Source organism: Taudactylus pleione, unplaced genomic scaffold (genome assembly GCF_031769625.1).
Source record: "Taudactylus pleione unplaced genomic scaffold, aTauple2 ptg000177l, whole genome shotgun sequence".
NCBI lineage: Eukaryota > Metazoa > Chordata > Amphibia > Anura > Myobatrachidae > Taudactylus > Taudactylus pleione.
Window position 1 is genome coordinate 1,494,360 of NW_028284579.1, and position 17,454 is coordinate 1,511,813.

At 43.6% G+C, this 17,454-nt stretch overlaps 1 protein-coding gene across 4 annotated transcripts in view; it reads left to right on the forward strand.

The window, feature by feature from the left end:
* Positions 1-17,454, forward strand: part of MAMDC2 (MAM domain containing 2) — a 131,434-nt gene that overhangs the window by 101,273 nt on the left and 12,707 nt on the right. For 3 of the 4 annotated variants that reach the window (XM_088475717.1, XM_088475716.1, XM_088475718.1), the window contains 4 exons: positions 3,464-3,610; positions 6,132-6,397; positions 11,329-11,422; positions 17,186-17,338. In XM_088475717.1, coding sequence (XP_088331843.1) covers positions 3,464-3,610; positions 6,132-6,397; positions 11,329-11,422; positions 17,186-17,338 — 660 coding nt within the window. The remainder of the gene's footprint in view (positions 1-3,463; positions 3,611-6,131; positions 6,398-11,328; positions 11,423-17,185; positions 17,339-17,454) is intronic. The other variant, XM_088475719.1, reaches the window with a different exon arrangement.

Below are 17,454 nucleotides of genomic sequence, written 5' to 3' on the forward strand. Positions count from 1 at the left end.
TAACCAGACCGCTGCTCCGTTCTCAGTGTAAAAGATACGGGACCGCCGCAACTCACTTACCATTTTCCTAACACAACATATTTTTCAATGAAAGAGATATAAACATCCTTGTGTTTCAATGTATCATATTTAGCCCACTGTTTACTCAGCAATTGCCGGTCCTATTTACATCTTATGTACATGTTATTATCATTTTCATTTTTGTTCATTTTTTACTAACATTTATCTATCCATATTTAAATTTCATTTATATTTTTTATCACCAGCGCGTCCAAACCCCCCTTTTTCTATTAACAGAGTGGTAATCAGTTATCTGATTACACTCAACGGGACAGCTGCTAACTTACCTATTAAGCGCGCATGATTTATCTGTAACAAGCCAAAGAAATATGTCAAAATACAGCATAAATGTAGAGGTAATAAATCAGGAAGCATGCTGGGTAATCTGCTCTCACCTCCGTATCGTAATGATCCAATGAGGATTTCTATTCACCACTTTGGAGAGTAGTAGTATGTCTGGAGAAACTCCAAAAAGCTTCCTCTCGATCCAGCTAAATGTAAAACCAGATAAAGCTAAGCTTGAAGGCATGTTGCTAAATGAGTAACCACATCGACTGAGTTTGCAGCAGGTTGCCAAAGTGGGGCCTGATGCAGAGTTGTGCGGTATTAAACTTCTGCAGGGAAGCACCTATGCATTGCCAAACAACTAATATGTTAATGCAGAAGTAGGTCTCTGGTGTACATAGAGGCCTCCTGACCCCAACACAGATCAGAGTGCTGCATCCTAAGACGCAGCATCAGATCTTCTGTGAGACCATTGGAAATCTGAGTAACCCTGAGGTACTCAGATTGTCCTTGCAAGTGGGAAGAAGTAGACCCTGGCAATGCCTACAAAACAGGGGCACCACGCCTCGGATTTGTAAAATGGTCCCAGTCACCGCCCCCGCTCCACCCCCCAAACACCACAGAATGTCACTCATGCTGCTGCTAGAGAGAACTGCGAGTGATCTCGCAGAGGGAGACCTGCACATGTGCAGTACAGATCCTGTGCATGTGTAGGACTCTCACAATCGCAGTAGTACGCAAACCTGTCTTGCGTCCAAATTCAGTAACCATCGAGACGCATGCGCAGTGCGGCTCGGATGCTTCAGCAGACTAAAACATTGGCTGTTGGCGAGTGGCATCTGAGATGCACGCAAAAGCGCACACAGCAGCATCTATTGGTGGATTCCCATCTGCAAGTCTATGTAAATGACCTGCAACCTCCTTCCCTTGTGTGCATTGTTGTGACCGATTGTGCAAGGACTGAGGTGCTCACTTTTAACGCCCATGCACGATATAATACCGATTGCTGCGTCCTTATACACTACCATCAGTCACTGCACCAAAGCTTGCACCAGTCCTATAGCAGGTGCAATTTCTCTGTCTGGCCCTGGCCTCCTATGCTAGCAGGTGTGCATCTAGGAACGCAGCAGATTGCATTGACACACCTGCGACACTCCCATAGTACGCCCACCGAGCACACCATTTATCCGTGCACTAGTAGCACCGTCCCAGTCACCACCCAAGAACACCTATAACTTTTCCACCACCTTTCTGATACTGTCTGCCCTGATCTCACCAGCACCTTTGTGTGTGCGCTCTGTGTTAAGGCCCCCATACACGGCATGATATACGTGCCGATCCGACGGATCGGCACGGTATAGGTGCTATATTGTGCCGTGTATGGGCACGATATCATACCTGATATCGTGATGCACGCTTCCGCAGGGTCGTACATCGCATCTCCAGATCTTCCTGCATGTTCATCTTATCTGGGATGCAATGTACGATCCCATTCAGATGGAGGAGGGGGGAGCCGGCATATCGTGCGGTCAGCGGGGATGGATCGGCAGTCGCCCTCCACAGTGCATCGCACCGTGTATGGGCACCTTCATGCATGTGCCGTGGGGATTTTCAGAAATTTTTCCCCATGTGCAGTTACAAATAATTGCTCAACTACATGAACATCGACATTGCATGTGGATTGCGCCCACAGAATTTACAAGAATCTTTAAGAAGTGTGATAAATCTCCCAGGACAAAGAGGAGACCGGTTATTACTTAAATTGCAGATAATGTATTACACTATTATACAGAATGATGTCATGACAGATGATGACTAATCTGTTGGGAATGTTTCTTTTTATTAATAGAAATTAGATCCTGATGGTTATTGCACTTATTTTCCTTTTGATGTCTGTTCCTTTTTGTTTTATCGTATACTGAAAGCTATTTTTCTCCTTTGTATGAGCAAAAATTAACCAGGAACATATGCAATACTGAAAAAAGGAATGACTTCAACCTTCATTTATTTGCCTGTGTACATTCTTCTGTTAGATGCTGCACTCATGTGTTGAATAGACACAAAGGGCCTGATTTATAGTTGGACATAAAATTGTGACTGCATACACACAAAAATGTGTCCATTCATAGGTGTCTATGGCAGTATTTTAGTTTACATCTCTAAATAAAGGGGCTGATTCAGAGTTGGGAGCAAAACAAAAAAGAGCAAGTAACATTACACCTCGGCAAAGCCATGTTGCACTGCAGGGAATCGGTATGGAATGCCGGCAGTCAGGATCCCGACAGGACTAGCATACCGACACTTATTGTTCTGTATGCTAACCCTCCCCCTCTCCCTACTCTAACCCTAACTCTCCCTCTTTGGTGCCTAACCCTAACCTCAACCTCTACACCCCCAGTGTCTGAACATAACCTCCCCTCCCCGCACCCTAAACCTAAGCCTCCACCCTTAGTACATAACCCTAATCCTTCTCCTAGTGCCTAAGCCTAACCCCGCACCTTAATCCTATGCTATAGGGGGCATGGCATTAGGGGCGGAGCGGGGACGTGACCACACAGCTGCGTCCTCGTGGCCCTGCCACCGCTACACAATGCCGAGATTACCAGTATTGCGAAGCAGGGGACAGGTCCATGATGACGCAATTTAGTGCAAATCACGTCATTGGCCCCCCATGCTGCAGGGGTGTGTGGGGAGAGTTGCATGGGGGGGAGGGCAGGGGGTAAGTGGCCGGCCGGGAGATTTGCCTGCTTTTCCGGGCGGCCAGGAGTGCCACCCGATTTTCGGGAGTATCCCGGCCATTCCAGGAGAGTAAGCAAGTGTGCCCTATGGCCTTACTGTCCTGGAATTACAAATGAACACTTCCAGTGCGCCATTCCAAGCACAAGGACCCGTATGTATAAGATATGTTCAGTTCAAAACACAGATTCAAGTTGTGTGTATTGTCAGTGTGACAAATTTTATGTAAGTCTCATTTTTGCATGGCGCAAATAGATTTAAATCCAACTATAAATCAGGCCCGAAGAAGAGGACTAGCGATATGTCTGTTTTTGTATATGATACTTTGTTCCATGACAGATGTTAAAGATATATATATATATATATATTTTTTTTTTTGTAGGGACGATATTCAGTGCACATGAAGCTGGCTGTGACTTTGAAAATGGTCTGTGCAAGTTTCTCCTGGATGATAAAGATGCTTCTGGTTGGAGCAGAGTGAAAGTGAAGCCAAATATCTACAGAATTGGAGACCACACAACAGGACTGGGTACATTATGAGAGCCCCACTCAGTGAGAAAATGTCATCCACTCATTAGGATTTATCACCACAATGAACATTTCAGCTGTTTTGCTTACCCGGCACTAGTCTTCTTTTCATTATGAGGAAATACTATACGTGCATTTACAAATTAGATTTAAAAGTTTAGATGTTATAGAGATCTAATAATCTATTTACTAAAGTGTGACCCTTTAATATTGAAGCTAAATATACCAAAATTACCAAGCACATCTGCTGACAACACATATCACCTTGGATATGTACCAATATGCCCAGATGGTCTGTCCAGTGCATTTCATGTTCCATTTTTTCTTTACACTGGGAATGATTCACTAGGGAACGCAACTGCAAATGCAATAGCAATTACACACGCAGTTCAACTGCGATAGTATGCTTATTTATTGGGATCGCTATGCCGCCGCTGCACTACATAAGGACGCCCACTTTACCTTACACACATCTGTAATGTTTAGCAAGACTATGAAATCATCGGTAAGATCGAGTACCATCACAGCCTCACACACACTTACACAAGCCCTGACCTTACTCAGACATTGCTAACTTCATTGCACGCTATGAGACCTCAGGCTGCGTAGGGAATCACAGTGGTTAATATATGCACGCCCCCACAACGCCGTTCTTCAAACACACTGGCACGCCTGCGTTCAGCTGACCACCCCCCCATTACCTACCACAAACGGCACTTCCTGTCAATCACTCTGCGATGGGTCTGCGTAGCCTGATCGCAGTGGCTAGTTCACGCACTGCGATGCATGCGCAGTAAGCAACAATTGACCGATTGTGTGTGTATTAACAACATCCTTCCTTGCTGAATCAGGCCCTCTGTTGGGAAACGAGGAGTGCTCTGGTGCAATATGTAAACGTCATGCTGTACTCTAACCGCCTACCGATTTATAACAGCCCTGAGAAGGTACCAGATTATGGTGAGAGAGGCAAAGGAACTCCAACCAAAGATGCTCATTAACAACCACATCTGAGCCACATAAAAATCAGTGAAAAGCGAGGGTGCGCACCAGTAGCTTGCTGCTGTTCCATGTAGTCACACCCCTCCTATGCGATGCAATGAGCAGCATGTGCAACACCCGCTTTTGCTGAAACCGCATGTGGAGCTTCGGGAGGGAGATTGAAGTTGCATAGTCACATATGCACACACAGCCTGGGGGAAGGGAAGGCCCTAGGAGCAGTCAGATGAGGATCTTGGTGGCCCTGGAACCACCTCATTCATTAAGAATTGCTTAACTTTGCCTCATTAAAGGCTTAAATTAGTAATTAGAGTAAATGGAGATTTTAACTCTCTTTACTAAATGTGTGGCTTTTATGTGTTTGAAACTTTTATACAGTAAAGTGCATTTAGAAATGTGCTTCCCAATTGGAGGTGGATAATGTGTCCTATTAAAGTACAAGCAGACACCCCTTTCTTATTTTTGCTTCCTGGAAGTGACTGTAAGGTTGTATGCACAGCGAGGAGTATCCCTAAAATGTGACCTTTCCACTTCATTTTATTTCAATAAACTTGCTCAGCAAAATGCTTCTTTCACTTCTCTATAACACAAGGTGCTCTGATAGTCCATGCTCAGCAAGGATCGCTCACGCTATTCAACTGCTTCCATCAACCAATGGTTCTCCCATGCTGAGCAACAAACCCATGACTTTTGAGCCTAAATCAGAGATCCATGCAATGTCGATGTCGGACGTAGTGGAGCGATGTTTTGCTACTGCTAATACGCCAAAGCCACACAATGCACGCACAGCTATTGCTTATTGATGACAGTCACAGAGAGGATTTATTTCAGGCTTGCCTACCCTCCCGATTTGGTCGGGAGCCTCCCGAATATCGGGTGCCGCTCCCAACCCCCTGGAAAGGCAGGCAAGCCTACCGGCTGCCGCCTACCCCCCCAACTACTACTAAAAAACCCTGCAGCGGGGGGGGGCCCGATGACGCGATTCATGCTGAATTGCATCATCGTGGCTCCGCCCCCTGCTTCACAATGCCTTTTTCCCGGCATTGTGAAGAGGGGGCAGGGCCACGATGACGCGATCGTGCAGTCACGCCCTGGCCCCGCCCCCAAAACGGCATCATAGCCCGGCCACGCCCCCCGCAGAATGCAGGCATTCAGCTCCCTCCCGGAAGGAGGGAGCTGAATGTCGGCAAGTATGATTTATTTGCAATAAGTGAGTGACAGGTAGTCAGCATTTGGGGAGGTAATGGAGGGTGGCTAGAATAACGCAGGCGCACCGGGTCCGTGAGACGCTGGAGGTGTGCACAAGACAGCGACTGAGTCATTACCATATTTTCGCAATCCGCTGTGTACGGGATAGCAGCAGCAGTGGGCATTGCATGCATCGTTGAATTAGGCTGAAATTTAGGTGCATTTGTGTAGATTGCTATGATCTACTTCATAAGTGACCCAAAGACTTTGCCTCAATGAATGTATTCATGGCTTATGCAGAAGGCTGTTTATTATCTGACTGACTGTATTATTTTCAGGTTATTTCATGCTGGCTCACTCAAGATTTACCTCCCAGTCTGGCTATTTCGGACGCCTCTATGGTCCTTCTTTGCCAGGAAACATGCAATATTGTCTACGGTTTTTTTATGCACTTTATGGATTTTCAAAAATGAGCGACGCTTTGGCTGTTTACATTTTTGAGGAGAACCACGTTGTTACAGAAAAAATTTGGTCTGTTCATGAGTCACCCAAAGGAGTCTGGTTACAAGCAGAAATCAATATAAATAAACCTATGCCCTGCAAGGTACGGAACGTCAGCTAACAATTCAACTTCCGTTTCTAGTTCATATGTTAGAGACACAAATCTGAAAATACAATAAACAATTAACAGTGATATGCAACTATTTACAGGTGAATGCCATATAGATGTACTGCAGCTCATCGAGGTGCCTTAGTAGTGCGTAGTTAGTTTTGGTTGTTGTCTGATTTTTGTAGTAGATATATAGGATAATGTATTTCCTACTGTTTTTATTCTTTCATTTCTATTTAATACTGTTTTATGTTATTTATATGTATCATTATTCCCTCAATGTTATATGCTCTGTGATATTTTATGTTACTACTTTTAAAAGAAAGGATAATATTATACTTGCCTACAGTCCAGGAATGGCCGGGAGGCTCCCGAAAATCGTGTGGTGCTTCTGGCCACCCAGAAACATAGGAAAGTCTCCCACACCTCCCTTCATCGCAGCCCCCCTACACCACTCGCGCATCCTGCGGCCACCCACTTATAGAGCACAAGTGGGTGGTCCGGGGAGGGGGCAATGATGCATCATTGTAGCCCCGCCATCTGCTATACAATGCCTGTTTTCTCGGCGCACTGTAGCGGGGAGGGGGCCACGATGATGCGATCATGTCACCATGCCCCCAGCACCACCCACTTTCCCGGCAATCACACCCAGTTTCTGCCGACCTGGCTGCCCCTCCCAGAGAACGGGACAGCGAAGTGGGTAAATATGGATAATAGCATTGTAAATTATATGGATATTAGAAGTCACTGAGGTAGTCATATAAAAACACAAGGCTAGTATTGATTGAGTGCTTTTATGCAATTTGTAATGGCAGCTATGGTTGTCTATATATGCTATTTCAGTTCCTGGAGGGGAGATGCAGGTGACCACTATGGGGATCAGGATGAATTGCATCATTTTGGCCCTGCTAAATTGCGGCATGATACAGAATCTCATGTCATCACACCTCCTGTCCCACCCATTTCACTATGAAGTGGGTGGGATACAGAAGTAGGACCTACTCTCCCAGGTGTCTGTGTGAACACCACAAACTTCGGGAACCTCCCAGACGTTTTGTGAGAGTAAACAAGTATACCTGGGCAGCGCAGATGGTGTAATGGTTAGCATTACTGCCTCACAGTACTGATTTTGTGGGTTTGATTCCCATCATGGCCCTAACTGTGTGGAGTTTGTATATTCCCCCTGTGCTTGTGTGGGTTACCTCCGGGTACTCTGGTTTCCTCCCACAAACCAAAAATATACTGGTAGGTTAATTGGCTCCCAACAAAAAATTAACCCTAGTGTGTATGTAGGTGTGCATGTGATAGGGAACATAGACTGTAAGCTCCGCTGGGGCAGGGACTGATGTGAATGGCCAAATATTCTCTGTAGAGTGCTGCGGAATGTGTGTGCACTATATAAATAACAGGTAATAAATAAATACCTCCAAACCACTCTAAGATCTTTGTAACACCCATTTCCTGTAAGACCACATCCCTTCTGGCAGGGAATCATAAGGCCTTATGCTGAGATAAATGTACGCAGGTTTGCAGAGTGTGTTTTTTCATTGCACATGCTCAGCAACCATGTGTACACAGTATGGGTGTTATAGAGTTGTACACATCTCAGGGTCATCTCTACTTATGGCTGAAGAGGAGTAACTGGGCTATGAAGGGTGTTCTCACGTACAGTACTGTAAGTGAGGGTGTTTAGATGCAACTCTAGGCTATGCAGTGTTTCCATGTGTATCATGTGCAGCGCTGTAACTAGTGCTTCCAGTGCAAGCCAAGTCTCCTCCGCGTGGCGTCATGTGGAGGGGGCAGGGCCACAATTTCTGGAGATTAAAGCAAAGCCCGGAGCATCCTCAGGATGCTCCTTGGGGGCTGTAAGGGCAGTGGTGGGAACGTCTGAAGCGTACTAAGTACACTGCTGCAGAGTGCCATACTAGGCACCCTGCTAGCCAGACGCAGGGAGCCGTGGCCGTGGGTGAGTGGCGGTGGCGCCCTCAGAGCGCTGCGCTCTGCGTGGTCACCCCTAGTTACGACCCTGATCATTTGTACGAAATAGGCTGGTGCGAGTGCACACTGACGATGATGAGATTTGTACATTTGTGTGCATGCAGATGTTGCACTAAATGGACTTGAAGATACCTACTTTGTTAGTGTATATAAACTTTGGCTGGACAACTGGCAGATTGGGGTTTTGTGTAATATTTCAAATATTTTATTCAACAAGGACAGTGCAAAAAGAGGTATACTTATGTGCAACAAGGTCTTGGCATGTGTGCATTGGATACTAATGTAATAAATATTACATTCACAAACATGAAACATTTATGTAGCACAGCTCCTTCTTCTCTTTCTTTGCTATGTTGTTCCATAATAACAAGAGAATGAAACCATCAGTTAAGTGATCGTATTTTAGGAAAGCTGTATACATAAGAGCCAGATCTGTGGGCACCTGGGCACCACACCACAATATTTGTGCTGCCCATAATCATTTCTTTGCATAGCACTTCTGAAGAATATAGGGGCCTACGTATCAATTAATAGTTGAGGGATATGCTCCACAGAAACACCCATTTTCAGGGGGTAACTGCAAATATTATGTATCCCTTAACTGTATATACAGGAGACGGCAGCAGATATTGGAGATGTGTCTTATTTATCAATCCAGGGATCCGCTTCGAAAATGTAGCCTATAGGCTATTATGACAGTAACTAACATGGAGACTGACTTAAGGGCCTGATTCAGGTTGGATCGCAAGGCTGCGTTCGCACACAGCCAGCCAATGTTTGCATTCCGCGCATGCGTATAAGATACAGTGCACGTGCGCAAACCGGCCACTGTGATTGGGAAGCGTTCGCAGTGAGCACCCAGAGTCCTCACACAGTGATTGACAGGAAGTGACCGCTTGAGGGTGGTGACGGGGAGTGGTCAGAGAAATGCAGGCGTGCCTTGGCGTTTAAATGCCATTACAGGGGGGTGCATAATTAAGCCCCTGCGATAGCATACACTGGCAGAAGTCTAGATGGCGACAGGAAGTTTACCAGTTTGTACAGTAGGGTCAGGTCAACCACAACTGTGCGGATGCTTCCAAAGTTACCGATGTTTTTGCTGACTTGCGGATGCATGTCATGGGAAGTGAGCGGCTTTATACAGTGGTGGGCGTCTTGGTATAGAGCTGCGGCTGCTGTGCGATTGCATTCATTAGCATATTTTCGCAGCGAGCGGGGTGCGTGCAAACACAACCTTGCAAACCAACCTGAATCAGGCCCTAAGTATCTTGTGTTAGTTTGCCTAACGCAGGAGATATCTGATGCTCAGTTGTGGCCGTACTAAAAACGGCTGTTTCTGCATGATTTTCAGGTGCGTTTACAGTACTTACAATAACAACTAAATATAATAAATAGCCTCTTGTGCATTTTATACATTATCCTGGGAGTTTGAAGGAGGAGCTGAATGGGGGAGACCTAGCGCTCCCAAACATTTATATATTTTGGCCACACCTCTTTATACACTGGTCATTCCCCCATTTTCCACAGCATTATGCACACTGTCATACCAACAGGGATGGGTGGGGACACATGGACTGCCCTGCCACACTGAGCACATGTAAGCAGTGGAAATATAATTCCTTGTACAGGCAAGTCAAGAAGACTCCTTTTTGGGGAACTCTTGTATTCTGTTATATGTGACATATACAAATTTTGTGTTAAAATGTGTTCTTTCTAAAACATCAATTTTATTGACATACTCATTAAAATAACAACACCAACATTCTAAACATAGAGGGGAGGGTTCACTCCCTATAACCATTATTCACAATTGGTCTATAGAAACAGATTTGTTGTTTCTTGTGCGGAATCTTTCCCAGGTACCCTTATCCCCCATTTTTTCACATGTAGGCAGTGCAAAGGAGTGGTAGGGCTTGAAGGACGGCATTCCAACAGTCAGGATGCCGATGGTCACAATATCGACAGATAGCGGAGTTAAGTATTAGGGTTATGGGAGGCTTAGGGTTAGGAGGAGAGTTAAAATGTGTATCCACTACTAGATATTAATGGACGACTGAATGATAACGACACCGTTATCATTCAGTCGTCCATTAATCGTGCACAATAATGTCGGAAACGACCAGCGATGAGTGCTCCCACTGGTCGTGTCCGACATCAATCATCGGCTGAACATGCCGGTCAATCTGCCGATAATGACAGATTGACCATGTTCAGGGATGACGGTGGGTGCCTGCACTGAATGACTAATCGTTCAGTGTAGGCACTGCAGGGGATAGGGAACGACTGGTAATCGTACTATCTTCCCTGGGTCGCGTAGTGGATACGCACCATTAGGCACTAGGGGAGGGCAAGGGTTAGACTGCTGGAGGGGAGGGTTAGGCTGCAAGACGGGAGGGTTAGGAATAGGCTGCAAACGGGACGGTTGAGCTGCAGGATGGGAGGGTTAGGATTAGGCACCAGGGAAAGGGTTAGGTTGCGGGAGGGGAAGGTTAGGGTTAGGCTGTGGGATGGGAGAGTCAGAGTTGGGCTGCAGGACAGGAAGGTTAGAGGGAGTGTTAGGGTAAGAGTTAGAATAGTTACAGAAAAGTGTCGGGATTCTGACTGTTGGGATGCCGCTGTCTGTATTCTGACTATTGACATCCTGACCATCGGGATCCCTTACCCAACCCCTTGAAGAAGCATCTCGGTAGAAATGCAGACTTTTCAGCATACCTCTCAATAGTTTCAATTCGCAGACCCCAAAAATGATTCAGGTTTTCCAGAAAGTGGTTGTGACTTTGAATTAATAAGTGTATGGTTGGGGCAGCTGTTGGGTTGACTGGGGACACATTTTTGGAGATTTGTCCTGCCCACATTTTGGAGGTTAAGTATTGATGATGAATAAAATGCACATTTTCTTGACAGTGTGTTACTTTTTGTCTTTCCAGGTGGTATTTGTGAGTTGGTGTAAAAGTTTTTGGGATTGTGGTTTGGCAGCACTTGATGATGTTTCAGTGAGCATTGGAAGCTGCCAGGTAGTCGGTAAGGCACAAGTATTGTATAAAATGGAAATTTTTATTGTTTTTGGCATCTTTTTTATATCATTATAGAGAGTAACAGATATAATCATACACATATACTTGTCATGTCCACCTATTAGCATATACAGTAGATCAGTACACAAAATCATCTATCACAAATATAAAAATTATTGAAATATTTAGAAAAATAGACAAAGCACCTAATTGCTGCAGTGACACCGCAAGAGTTATTTGATGCAAATTTGCATCGGATATATGGACCATAAATGGTGGTACTTTGGTCTATTCAATAGACCACCATTAGAGATTAATCCCCGTTTTGAGTTTCTGCGCAAGGTTTATCCCGTTTGTCTATACTTGTCTACTTTAGGGTGTTTTGTGGGTGTACACCTTACTAACCTTCTGCAGCATTGTCTCAATTTTTTGAAGCGCTTGAACTGTAAATTACTACTTTCATTGTATAATTTGTAAACTCCCTCTGGAGAATTCTTGGGTGCACCGATTTGTGCAAAGTCTGCGAGTTTCATGAAACAAACTCACAACTCCTACCTAATTGGATTGACCTCTATATACAGTATATTTATTTATTTTACTTTATGTTTATTTTATTGTTTTTAAAGTTAATTACACATATAAACATCATACACTATAAACACAGAAAAAAATAAACATTAGCATAAACTTTAGCACAAAGAAAAACAATATAAAGTTCATCACAGTTACACTATTATGGAGCGTACACACGGTCAGATTTGTCAGACTTGGCAGATTTGTCAGATGAACGATTGAACGATTAAACGATTTGAACGATTTGAACGATTTTACCAAAGTTTTGAACGATTTGAACGATTTTTGACTGCATTAAAATGAATGGAATCGTCCAAGTCTGACTGCAAACCCATCAGATGTCAGATATCGTTATCTGACAAACGGGAACGCGCATCGTTGATTGTCCATCGTTCAGGCATGTCAGATATGAACGATTTTCCTTCAGATATGAACGACTGAACGATTTTTAAATCGTTATCGTTCATATCTGAAGGAAAAATCTGATCGTGTGTATGCACCATTAAACAATTAAAACTATTAAATTATCATCTTCCATTTACAATTTAAATTAAACAAATACTTGCCATGAAAGGTTATTAATTATTATTTAACAATACCAATAACGTAAATAAAAAATGTAGTGCTAAGGAGAATTAGCCCTAGAATCTACCTCACTTGAACCATATTCTTAAATATTTCACTTACTGTTTTATTTACTAATCTCACTGAAACTTTAAAGTTAGGACCTATCAGAGCTATCGAGGTCCTAGCTTTGCATACTTTGGGTAAGGTCAATAAGTTGTCACAATTACACAAGCACAGCTGCATGCCACAGGACTTGATCATAGAACCTTTTGAACGGTGGCGATTAAGCCACAGCAGCTATTGCTAATCTAGGCTCCTGCTCAGTAATACCTGATTATACAGTATGTGTTTACCATCTGCCCACTTCCTGGCCACAGCAAATCCCCTGCAGCTTGTATGTATATAAAGCAGGAAGTCAGGATCACCTCTAACTGATTATTGTAGTTTAACCCCTAATCTAGGTGCTCCTGTTCCTGTTTTCTTTTATATTACATGGACTTTGACACTGGCTCTCTTTGACTACCCTTCCCGCTCTAATTCTCCTGCCTATCATACTGACTACAGCCATTTTTAACATTTTAATTATCCCTTGCAAACTGGTTTGTTTATCTGTATACCGGATCTGTGTTTTGGGATTTTGGCTCAGTTTTGCTCATAGCTCCAGGAAACTGGGATTCAACCTCTGAAACTTCATTGCTGCAGCAGTCCTGTTGTAGCTGCCTGTGACAAAATAATCATACTGTAGCTTGGAATTCTCTGGGGCTACACCTGTTTCCACTCTTTCAATTATTACGGTGCTACAATCTATTCAGATTGAGAGATGATTCATCTGTTTTCTATCAGTAAGCATAAGTGTAAGTTTTATTCCTGTTTCCAGATTTATTTAAATTACTCTTCACATTTCTTTCTCAGTGTTGTGCTCATAGAGACTCATTCCTTCCAGGAACCAATTGAATTGGCAGCTCTGATTCTAGTCATTATAGGGCCTCAGACACCAGTCATCCCTGCAACTCTAGCACCAATTACAATAGCTGACTAAAATTAGTGGCGGCCCATGTGGTTCTCGCTCACAGGAAGAACATAGTTGTGCTTAATCCTGGAACTTTCTATTGTGTCAGTGCTGAACACGTCATACAGCTTTGTACACAGCCAAACCAAGTTGTCCAGTTGAACCTTGTGCAGCCTGTTTGGCTCCCATGAAAAGTTACCCTGTAATTTCCTCTGGTATGTACCTCAAAGAGGTTTTTGGATCTTCGGCTCAATCCACGATGAGTTCAGGTTTATATTGAGAGTCTGCACCTAGTCCTGAGAATCTAATTACTGCATCCAGTAATTAGAGTTTAGTCTCTGCTTCACACACTCAGGGTCCTGTTTCAGTCTCTTTGCCTTAGATATCCAAAGAAATTACTACCCAGTTTTGTGACCTTGAGATGACTGCCTTGTCCAGTTCCCTTGAGATGACTGCCTTGTCCAGTTCCCTTGAGATGACTGCCTTGTCCAGTTCCCTTGAGATGACTGCCCAGTCCAGTTCCCTTGAGATGTTTGCCCAGTCCAGTTCCCTTGAGTTGACTGCCCAGTTTGGTGCTCTAGAGATGACTTCCCAATCAGATGACCTTCAGAGAACTTCCCAGTATGTTGCCCTTGAGACAACTTCCCAGTATGGTACCCTTATGATGATTTCCCAGTCCAGTGCTCTTAAGACTTCCTTGTCTGGTGCCTTTGAGACAACTTTCCAATCTAGTGCATTTTAGATGACTGCCCAGTCCGATGCCTTTGAGATGACTGCCCAGTCCGATGCCCTTGCGATAACTCAAACTAACCTGCTACAAAAGCTCTCTGAGACTACTGTGTCACAACAACATTGTGGTTTTGTAGATTTGGATCGGTACCCTTGGGGCTAGCTGCACTTGTAGGACAGTAGATGAAGCTTTAGGCCTTGATAATGCTTCTCCTCATGCGAACCAGTGCTACTAGTAGGTATTTGGGACAACTGGATACAGGACAGATATGGATAACTGGATACCCTGAGATAGCGATAGAGTACACTGGAACAGTCTATGTATAATGATGTGAGTGCCGGTAGCAGAGTGGAGAAACTCTGTGAGAAATGCTGGAGTGAAACTGTAGTACAGCAGAAGCAGGCTGCAGGTGATATTGAACTGAGTGCTATGCACAATACAAGTAGGCTGCAGGTGATGTTGCAATAGAAGCAATACTAGGGCAGGATTGCTGGATAGCACTGAACAGAATGTTGATAAGCAAAGTTGGTACAACTTTTCTGGATAGCACTGAAGCTGAATGCTGTGAAGCAATTACTGGAACAGGTGTACAGGAACACACTGAGGCTGAATTCTTAGGTAGCAAATACTGGAGCCTGGTAACTGGAACAAGCACAGAATTATGTAAACAATACTGGAGACTGATCACTGGAACAGATGCAGGATGAAAACACAACCAGGAGCAAGGGTACTGGAGGCTGGTTTGACAGAGCAGATCATGTGATACTGTCAAAGATGGCGGCACTCATGATGTAGAACGGCAGGAACTGCTTGTTACAAATGAGTGACCACAAGTCTCAGGGATGCCCCAAGTGGGCAGTGAGGACACAGATGATAGTAAATTGACAGCGTTGGTAATGGGGACTTGGACCCCAATGTGTGACATACTCCTCCAGCTTCAAAATACCCAAAATCTACACCTCTTTACTTTGATGTGGACCTAATGTAATTTCATGATTTGTTACTTATTTTAAAGGAGAAGAATTGGCATGGGTAACACACTTCAACGAGTCCAATCATTCTTTGTTACTGCTTTTTGTACTGCTGTTTTTAAGAAAGTTGATTCATTTTCATCTACACTCAGCAGTTCTTATTTCTCCACCAGAGTTCAAACCCGCTGGTGCCTAGAATGCACCTGTGAAGAATATGTAGTATCACAAAAAACACTGATGCATACTGCAGGACTTGATCTTGGGGCTTTTTGTACTGTGGATCTGTGTTATTATCGCATGAGTCACAGCAGCTCTTGTTACCCTAGGTTCCTGCTTAGTGATACCTGATTATTCAGAATGTGTTTACCATACACCCACTTCCTGGCCACAGCCAATCCCCTGCAGTTTGTAGGTACAGTATATAAAACAGGAAGTCAGGATTCCTTTTGTCTGATTATTGTTGTCTAACCCTTAATCTAGCGGCTCTTGTTCCTGTTTCCTTTGGGGATTTTCTGGACTGTGACCTTGCCTCTGTTTGACTACACTTCCTGCACGGATTCTCCCAGCTACAATGCTGACTATGGCTCTGCTTAACCTTTCACTATCTTTTGTAACCCAGCCTGTTTACCTGTGTACAAAACCTCTGCCATGGACATGGATTTTGGCTCTGTTTTTTACCTATAGCTTCCAGCTATTTAGATCTAACTTCTGAAACGTCATTGATGCAGCACTCCTGCTCTAGCTGCCTGTGATATAGGTTAAGAAACTATTGCCTAGATTATTTATCTAGGAGTCTGTACAATGCAGTTGTAAATATTGATACTGTTGGATCTTGAGTATGTATAGAACTCACAGTCTTATATATCAAACACTTACAAATCCAACAGTGAAATATAAAAAAAATTATTAACAGGCATTCGCAAATGCCAGAATGTACCTATCATCTTTCTGCACATGGGGCAGCTAGTTCCAGCTGCTCTACTAAACTTTGCTAAGCTGGCAAATAGAATAGCCTCTCAATCATGATCAAAGACATACAACCATTTTCCATCTGAGAGACCTCTAGATCACCTTCCCATTTTAAACATAGTAATAATAGGATAAATTATGAATTTTTCAATTTTCAGTTTTTAATCCAATTGTACTTTAAATATAATTGAACAGTATCAGACAAGCTCCAGAAGGTGTTTATTGTCTTAGACAGGACACACATTTAAAAAGGATATATTATATATACAGACAGCTGCATAATATATGTACATATAAACATATAGCTATGGGAGGAGTTAATAGTTCGTTAGGCACTTACTCTAACTGTGCTTATAGTCAATTTTGTTTAAAAAGTGTACCTTATTTATTTTATCCATAGCTTCACTTTCCAGTAATAGAAAGCTGAGTATATGTAACTAACCAGGGTTGGACTGGCCCACAGGGGTACAGGGGAAATCCCTGGTGGGCCCCACTACCTGAGGGCCCACCCTCTCATCTAGGTGTCAGGTTCCAGACCTCAGTTGTACATTGTTACTCTATTAGACTGTCGGTTACCTGGTAAAGCAGGACCACTGATCAGCATGGGGGCTTGGTTTCCTTCTATAGAAACTACACTAAGATTTGACTTTTGATTAGCGTCTGTGGTGGCTGGCCACACCCTCCCGGTGAATGACCACACCTTTTAAGCATGGGCACCTACCACTTCATTCCCCCGGTGGGCCCTTCATGTCCCAGTCCGACACTGTAACTAACCATAAATTACATAAAGATGTGAAATTTGTTTAAACATCTGTCATTTCAAATATATTCTATATGTTATTCTCTATTTCTCAGATATTGAGTGTGATCTGTTAATTTCCAATTTTAACTTCCAACAATGGTACCATATGAGCAATAACCATGGGATTTATTTATTTTGGCTGATTGCAGATAGGATGCCTCCGTTGCCTGGCAAATGTACTTTTGAAAAAGATGATTGTGGATTTCAACAAGAGCACCAAAGAAGAGGAATTTGGCACAGGAAACGTGGCACAACTCCTACATCTTATACAGGACCAATGGGAGATCACACTTCTGGGGTAGGTGAGTTCTGCTGTATTAATACACTAGCAGTTTAGTCACATGATAGCAACTAAGTCATCATTTTAAAAAACATTTTAATGTAATACACATCAGCACTGTTACAATTTACTGTTCAT